We start from the raw sequence: 8,893 nt of genomic DNA on the forward strand, positions 1-8,893 counted from the left end.
AGGCCCTGGTGTAAAGATTTGACGTGCTTTATGTGGTAATTTTTTCATCTGTTGAAACTGGAAGCCTCTAGTAATGTTTAAAGCGCCTTTCTTGCTCTGCTTCGGGCAGTCCTGTTCCTCGAGAACGGTTAAGTGCGTGTGAGGTTAAGATAAGGCCCCTTCCCCACCCCCAGTGCGGTTTCCACCCGGGTACCGGCCCTTGGGCCTCTCCTTGGAGCGGCTCAGCGCAGCCCGGGCCCACCCGGTGGGAATCCCGGCGGTGCTGGAGGGGAGCGCCAAAAAATCACCAAGCCCTGGCCCGCCAAGCGCTTGCGTGCTTGAGCAAGCCAGGTCGTTGTTGTCTAGAGCTGGAGGTACTTAAGGTTTTGTGTAGCAGCCATCTTCCTTTTTTGTTTGAAAAAAATTCTACCTTCTACTGGAAAATAGAGAGGTGAAAAGTATACCCCCTAATAACCCATTAAGAGCTTGACTGTGCCTTCTTTGTCAGTAACTCCTAGCCTTTAGGCTGACTGAAGGCAGACATAATGTCTGTGAGGACTAGGGTAGCTTCCTACATTCTTTAGACTTCATCTCAAGGGATTGACGGTGGGTGGTGTTGCTGTTCAGGTAGTTTGGGCTCTGGATGAAGCCTCTTCCCTTACACTGTGCTGAGATTATGTTTGGGATCTGCTGGGTCATCTCGAGCCTGCTTTTCTGAGAGTGTCTTTGTTTTGACCCTGCCTGGCAGCCAGACACCGCAGTAACCGGTAGCTCATCCTCCGCTCCTGGGGATGGGGACAGAATTAAAGGAATAAAGGGAAAAGAGGCTCCTGGGTTGAGATAAGAACAACTTAATAACTAAACTACAATAATATTGGAAACTATAATAGTAATATATACAAATGGGTGACACACAGTGACAGTACTCACCACCCAATGGCCAAGGCTCAGCCCATTCCCGGCTAATGATCCCGGGGCAGGGAGAGTCCTGAAAACACAATCCCAGAGCACAGATAAGAGCCTGAGTGTCTGAGAGAGTGAGATGACCCTGAAAGAGGGGAGATCCAGAAACAGGGAGATGACCCAGAGAGGCCTTCCAGACAGAGCCTCAGCTGTCCCCTGGCCATGCCGTGCGTGGGATGGAACAGACCGTTGGCCACTTTGGGTCTCAGTCCTAACCCTGAGGTCGAATCCTGGGCTGGTCACTGGGGCTGTGCTCCCTCCCAGCTTCTCCTGCCCCTGCAGACACGGGCACAGCAGAGAAGCGGAAAAGTCCTTGAGTGTCCTGGCAGCAGCTATAAACATCAGTACGTTATCAGCCTTTTCTCAGCACAAATCCCAACCACAGCCTCACACTGCTGTTGTGAGGAAAGTTAACTCTGTCCCAGCTGAAACCAGGATGGAGAGGAAGGTGTGAGCTTGGATTTTTTTTTTCCACACTAGCCCAAGCAGCTTATTTATCTTTTTAGGTTTTCAGCCTTCTGCCAGGAAAAGGTGACTTTTTAATGGGATTAATATGTGTGTTTACTAAAGTTACTATCTGTTGTAGTGGCGTAGCTTGTGTTGCATATGTATACAAGGCCAACTGTGAGGTGCTATAACCTGCAGTGTGTCCAAGAGCTTCCACTCCTTACCTTGTTGGCACCCTGGGCTGTGTTAATGCTAATCCCTCGCTCACACAAGGTGCAGAGCTGTCCTGTTCTGAACTTGTTTGCAGTTTCCAGGAGAAAGGGGTTGATGGCACACAGAGACAGAGGAACAGTGGGTCAAAATCCACTCCACACCTGACTGCAGGCTGAGTTACATTTGGTACAGCAGATCCGCAAGCTGTGCTTTCATGACAGCACGGTGGCAATAAGGCATTGCCCAGGATGTGTAATGTCATGATTTCTGGTAAAGCCCTTGCTTACAACAGGTTCTTCTGAAGCGAGCGTGTGGCTTGCAGCTAGTTGAAGATACACTGGGCTCACCGGTGCTCTCTTTTCTCAGTGGTCGTGTTAAATTAGAAAGAAAATAGGTTTTCATTGTATGAGTAGAGTGAAAGAGGCTGGGTAATTTGTTTCAGTAGCCGGTGCTGCTATGATGGTACGATGTGACACTTCCATAGTGCAGGCTTTCTTTGGATTCTTGTCAGGAATGCAATCTTTTATAAAATATTACTGCAGACAGGTTTCTCAAAACTGTCACTTCCCTGCACATTCTCTTCCCTCCTCCCTCTGTGTAATTGCTCACTCAGCACCACCAATTATAAGAGTTGAAAGAGCCTCAGTCTGGAATGCTGGAAGTTGCTTTTTTTTTTTTTTTTTTCTTCTCGTACTGTGGAAACAAACTCTCCCAGGACACATCCTGACTAGAAGAGACAAGACAGTGTTTAATGTCAAATAGTTGTCACTAGTCTGGAAATCCAGAAATCCTGTGTATGCTCTCTATTCAAACCTTTGAGGAACACAGGTGAGGTTTTTTGGAGGGTTTTCTTTAAGCATGGCTTGCAGTCTCCCTGCAAAACTGGTCTCTGAACTGGTGAGAAACTGAATTATGCCCTGAAGTGTAGCCATTTCTTAATGTCATGGTAATGCTCAGCTTGTGGGAACTCCGTGCTCCCTGCCGCCAGAAAATAATCCTCATTTATTAAAACAAGTCGATGCTCTGTGATTAAGTCATGGTCAACAGAGGTTCGTGCTGCACTTGGCCCTTACCCTTCCTCTCTTGTCTCCCTCTTACCCGTTCCTCTCTGCCGCTGTCAGGTTTGCTGCTGCTGCAGAAATGGAGGAGTTTGGAGTCACCCCAGGTCAGCGCGTGGCCGTCATCTGGGACAGCTCCTCGCCGGTTGAAGCCCTGAAGGATTTGGTGGATAAAATTCAGGCGCTGGTGGGAGCTGATAATCGTGTCTCTGTGGAAAACATTAACCAGCTGTCTCAGTGTAAGAATGTGCTTAATTTTTCACTGTTCCATCTAAAGGGAGCAAAGAAAGTGATATACCCTGGTTGTGCTTCCTATGACTGGTGTCTTTAATCTGTTATTGCTGTTGTACGCGAGTATGAGAGACGAGGAGGAAGGTGGTAGAGATGTATTAAGCAAAGGTGTGTGTGTATGTGTGTAAAATTGTACCATGTTCCTCTTTCTTTCTTTTCAGCGGCTCACAGGGAGTCCAGTTTCGATGTAATTCTCTCTGGCATGGTACCAGGCAGTACGGCGCAGCACAGTGCGGAGGTATTGGCAGAAATAGCTCGGATACTTAAGCCGGGGGGCCGTGTCCTCCTGAAAGAACCAGTGGTTACAGAATCAGGTGAGAGAATCCACATCAGCCTGCTTTCATGGCAACATAGCAATTCTTCTGAGGTTTAGGCTGAAATGGAAAGGACAGGAACCCTGACTGAGGTTCAGAGGTTTTCATGCCCCTGACACAGTAACCTGAGCAGGGTTTTTATCCTGTGTTTCAGCTGGTAGCAGTCAGAGATGTTGGCAGTCACTCTCCCGTCAAAAGTGCTGGATAGGCTTGTTCCTAAACTATGTTGAAAAACTCAGCAGACACTGGTCTTCTTCTAGGGTGTGCAATGTTAAATAGTTGCAGATGTTGTGTTTCTGAGGGGCTTATGAAGTAATTTTTAAAAAATCAGTTGACAAATGGTAAGAGAAGCTGTCCCAGAAGCCAGATGAAAAATAGTTACTCAGAAAAGGTAGAAGTGTTTGGACTAAGTTTTAAGCTCTGGTAAAGCCAGAGCACCTGCCATGGGACAGCTGGAGGAACACACAAGGAAGTGAACACAAGATTACTTCTCTGTCTTCTACTTGACCTGCATTCAAACCTTGCTGGCGTAGGGAGCTGATTCAGGATGGAAGTGGGAAATAATATGCCACCTGATAAGAACAGACATATCTATGTGGACAGTGTTTCTGTTGGCCCAATCTCCAGTGCTGAAAATGATGGGAGCAGTGGCAGCAGAAATGCCTTCTTCAGGTTGGGTGGATTTGCCAATTGTTTGAAGCTGGCAGTGGCTCTGTGGTGCAAGTGGTACCTTAGGGGCGGGGAGGAACACTTCTGGGACAGAACAAAGAACATGCAAAGTGTGAAATAGATGAGGTCTCTTTTTTCTGAAGTTACATCTGACAGGCTGGAATTTGGTGGACTTGGAATAACGTGCAAGTGGGACTAGGGAGAGGGAGGCACTCTGGATCAGGGGGGGCAGGGACAGGACGAGGGGGAATGGGTTGAAGCTGAAAGAGGGGAGATGGAGATGAGATGTGAGGAAGAAATGTTTTCCTGTGTGGGGGGTGAGGCAGTGGCCCAGGTTGCCCAAAGAAGCTGTGGATGCCCCATCCCTGGAGGGGTTCAAGGCCAGGCTGGATGAGGCTTTGAGCAACCTGGGCTAGTGGGAGGTGTCCCTGCCTGTGGCAGGGGGTGGAACTGGGTGATCTTGAAGGCCCCTTCCAACCCAAGCCATTCTGTGATTCTGTTCAGCACAATCCTGTGCCTAAGAGAAGCCTGTAATGAGTTTTTGATTAAACAGTGTTTGCAACAGCTGTTGCCTACGAGAGCAGGGCTCTTGAATGTTATGTCTCTGAGGGTAATATTTAGGAGTCCATGTTTTGAAAACTTCATAAGTTGTTCACAGTAATATGTGAAAATGTTTTGGGGGTTTTTTGTTTGGGGTGGGGAGTTTTTCCTTTTTTGTGTTGTTGGGTGTTAGTGGGGTTGAGGAAGGTTTTGGCATATATAGAACAGATCTGGAGCTAGAAAGGCTTTGTGACCCAGGCTTTTATTTTGACAAAGAAGCGCTTACACTCTTTAGAAGCGCTTACCCTCTTTCTGGTTTGTTCTTGCTGTCAACTGGAAAGGGCCCAACTTTAGAGCAGAGGTTTGGCTTGAGTACTTCTTTCTAAAGCTATTGGTCTTCCAGGTTTCTCAGTGACCTCTATTCTAGTTCTTCCCTCCTCCTAATTCCTGCTTTTGTGTCTTCCAGGAAACTATGGCAGAATCCAGACAGCAGCCAAACTCCCCACAGCTCTGACTCTCTCTGGGTTGGTGGAAGTGAAGGAGGTATGTATGTAGATGCTAACCACTTCCAGAAACTCCTTTGTGCTGTTATCTTGAAATGTAGATGGCAATTCCTGGGGACTTGCTGGATGACAAGGTGTTTAGCTACCCTGGTTTACTGTAAATGTGCGTGGACAGTGCCTGCCACAAACTTTAGTTACTGCAAAGGCAGTGTTTTTTCTTTAGGATCAAAAATACTGATTGTCTGTGTTTGCTGAAATGCTGGACTGCGTGCTGAAATAAAGGATTCTGCATGAGTTTAACCTAAAATCTTACCTTGCAGCTGCAAAAGGAAGCATTGACCCCAGAGGAGGCTCAGTCGGTCCAAGAGCATTTGGGTTACCAAGGCAATGACCTTCTCATTGTTCAGATAGAAGGCAGGAAGCCCAATTTTGAAGTGGGATCCTCAAGTCAGCTCAAACTTTCCTTTGCCAAGAAACCTGATCCTTCAAGTAAGGAGTGGTGCATGCTAAATGTCTGGATTGCCTCTTGGGTGATGAGCAGGGAGACAGCTCCAGGGTAGGGAGTACTACAGCAAAAAGCGGTAAAGTGGGGCTTTACAAAGTTGTTTGAACTCTGTTTATTGGGAGGAGATGGGGCAAAGGCTGGAGTAACTACTATTTCTTCCTTTGTTTTGGCTCCAGGAAAACCCTCTGTGGACCCAGCCACTGCCAAGTTGTGGACGCTCTCTGCTAATGATATGAATGATGAAGAGATGGTATCTGGTTTTGTTTGTGAGGCTTTGCTGTTGTTCCTTCTCTCTGTTTTTTCCTGCTCTAAATAGATTCAGTCATGCCTCTTGGGAAGCTTTACAACTTAAGTGGTAGAAAAGTATCCCTGGGGCAAAATATCTCATCTGTGTCTTGAGTGCCAAGAGATGTGGTGAGCATGGAGAGGAGATGTGGATAAGGGGGCACGGGTGCAGCACTAATGCAGGTGCTACAGATGGCACCATTTCTTTGAACATAACACAGCAACGTCATTCCCTACTTACAAATCAGTTTCCTGCATGTTATCTTCCGTGATGTGTTTTCAGGATCTTCTGGACTCTGATGAGCTGTTGGATTCAGAGGATTTGAAAAAGCCAGATCCATCATCCCTCAGAGCTCCATCCTGCAAAGAAATGGGCAAAAAGAAAGCCTGCAAGAACTGGTCAGTGCTGGGATTAGCGTATCAGTGAACCTTTGAACTGTAATGTTAAACCCTTGGAGTTGGATGGATTATAAAAAGATACTAGGTGCTTTGCTGTTCTTCAGAGCATAATTCTCTTGGTTCATGTCCTTTCTTAGCTTAGCTATTTGAATGTAAATCCAAATACAATGAGAATTGACTGGCCACACCAAAACTACTACAAGTTACCACACTGATAAGGTCAAGAGTTTTCCTGAAGGTGGAGACACAGTTTGTGCAGCCTTGGCTAAAACCCTGGTTTCTCAGATTTCAAGGAGAAACAGCACTTATAACGAGTGCTGTAGAGGCATTTCCCACTCAGTTTAAACTTGAATTTCACTTGTTATACAAACTATGGTGTTGAAGAACAAAGGGAAGAGCATGTGAGTCCTGCAGTCAGCTGTGTCATGTGACAGAGTGAGGGCTGTTGTATGTGAGTAGGGCTGGAACAAGTGTTGGTGACTCACCACCTTTAAGCAGCAAGATGCAGGTGACTTCTTTATTTTTCTACAGCACCTGTGGCCTGGCTGAAGAACTGGAACAGGAGAAGAAAAGCTCACAGCCCAAATCTGCTTGTGGAAATGTAAGTAGTTGTTTTTGTTTCTGTGCTGTGGTGATTTGTGTCTAAGAACTGTTCTCTAGTGATGACTCCCTAAGCTGATTTACTGCTTCCAAATGCTGCTTGTGGAGCTTCTGCAGAGCTCCAGCCTGTTGCCCTGTGCCCACAGGCTCTGTACCAGCGTGTGCTGTCTGTTCCAGTGCAAGGACTGCGCTTGGAGGAGTTGGAGTGAGCAGCGAACCTTTACCACCCTGCTCCTGGGCTAACCAGGGATCTGCCCACGGACGATCACCTTACGGGAGCTCAGGGGTCCTGGTGGGGGTTAGGGGCTGCCCAAGCCCAGCTTGCAGCTGTGCCCGGGCGCACCGGCTGAGGCGGAAACTTGCTTGTGCCCTGCACAGCTCTGCTAACTGCCCTAACCAGACATGTTGAGAGGAGGAAGCAGTTTCTGTGCTGATACATGCTGAGGAGCATGTAATATCTTAAGATAGAAAAATCATATCACAGGGGGAGAGAACTGAAGGTTACCTCTGATTACAGATAGTGCTTTTCTTTCTCTCACCAGTGCTACTTGGGGGATGCGTTCCGCTGTGCCAGCTGCCCTTACCTGGGGATGCCTGCTTTCAAGCCTGGGGAGAAGATTCTCCTGAAAGAGAACCAGCTGCATGATGCCTAACAGAGATGTCTCTGGATGTCCTGCAAAGGATTCCTCTGCTTTTCCATCAGTCTTCCTGCCGTCCTCCTCATCTTCTCAAACTCCTACTCTTCAGCCAATACCTCTTGTGGGGAGGGACACTGTGGGCACTGACACTGCTGTGAGCTCACCACTTGGAATCAGCCTTGGGCTACCTGATAATCTTCGGTGACAAGTGCTTTCGTACGTATTAGACTTCATGTTATGCTTGGTTTTAGCTGGCGTGACATCCTAGTGGGACGCTGGCCGTCACAGCATGTCCCACCAGCAGAGGGAAGTAGAATCAAGTGTCAGGTTGACCTCGTGTGCATGTGGCAGGACTGATACTCCCCTGTGCCCGTGTTGCACCACTCTGATTTGCCCTGATGAATCAGCAGCTCTGGCTCACCTCTCAAGGTGACACTGGGCTCCTGCTCTTTGAAATTTGAACCTGCAGCTCCTTACCCTGCTGAGGTGGCTCAGCAGCTCCTGTTGCAAGTCGGGAGCAGTGAGTACACTTCACGGTATGTACTCCTAGCAATGTACATGAACGCCTTGGTGAAGTCTGGCAGGCATGATGAATTTCCAAGTGTTTTGGGAGCCAGCCCATTGTATTCCCTGCCCCTACGTATTTCCATCAAAATGACAAAGATTCAGGCCCACTGAGAAAACTCCTGCCCTTAAGGCAGGGAGGAGATTAAACAAGGTCTGCCTTGTCTTTCCACACCTTTCTGTCCAACATGAACCAACAACACAAGGGCAAACTGATACTGTCGCCTCTCTTGGTGGTTACACAGTGAGTTACCTGCAGTGTCCAGTAAGGAAGAACGTAGCAATAACTTGATTTCTAGATGGTCTCTGGTCACCATCTGCTCCAGCTCTGAGATACTTACTATTCTTTATTTATTTGTGTAATTACTGTGAAGCATCCACGCAGATGTGGGATGAGGGAGCTGTCTGTGTTCTGTGCCAGGCTTGCTTCTCACCCAGGGAGGGAGAGGAGGAAAACACAAAGCCAGTGTCTCAGCGGGGATTACTTTGGTTGTAGCTCTTGCTCTACAGGCTGTGACTGCTTGTCATGCTCCCTGAGTTACACACCGAACGCACGAAGGGAGCTGGGATGGAAGGCTGTTCTGTTCTTGAAATAAAAGTGACCAATAGAAAAGCTTTTGTGTTAAGACTGTCATTAGTGGCGTTTTAAGCGCATCTCTCCTTTTACTCAGCCTCTCGGTGATTTCTGGAACTGTTTAAGTGTTGGGTTGCATCTTGGAGGTCTCCATAAATTGTTCCACTGAAAACATGAATATGTGATGCCCACTGGGAAGAATAGAATCAATCTGCCTAGATTAACTTTTTTATTCAGTCTAGATTTCAGAAAGAGGCTTTCTCCTGCTTGACTAATGAGAAGGCAGTTTGCAGGGAGAGAAGGGAGGGAGCCCTGGAGGTGTGCAAAGCGCCCTGTGTGGATCAGGGGGCA

At 47.6% G+C, this 8,893-nt stretch overlaps 1 protein-coding gene across 1 annotated transcript; it reads left to right on the forward strand.

Moving 5' to 3' along the window:
- Positions 1-2,718: 2,718 nt before the first annotated feature.
- On the forward strand, positions 2,719-7,501 carry CIAPIN1 (cytokine induced apoptosis inhibitor 1). The gene is made up of 8 exons (XM_010086889.1): positions 2,719-2,899; positions 3,113-3,265; positions 4,941-5,017; positions 5,298-5,466; positions 5,659-5,732; positions 6,051-6,166; positions 6,698-6,767; positions 7,309-7,501. The coding sequence occupies exons 1-8, from the start codon at positions 2,743-2,745 to the stop codon at positions 7,417-7,419; spliced, it is 927 nt and encodes a 308-aa protein (XP_010085191.1). The 5' UTR covers positions 2,719-2,742; the 3' UTR covers positions 7,420-7,501.
- Positions 7,502-8,893: the final 1,392 nt, after the last annotated feature.

The sequence above is a fragment of the Pterocles gutturalis genome, unplaced genomic scaffold (assembly GCF_000699245.1).
Source record: "Pterocles gutturalis isolate BGI_N339 unplaced genomic scaffold, ASM69924v1 scaffold28371, whole genome shotgun sequence".
NCBI classification, from domain to species: Eukaryota; Metazoa; Chordata; class Aves; order Pterocliformes; family Pteroclidae; genus Pterocles; species Pterocles gutturalis.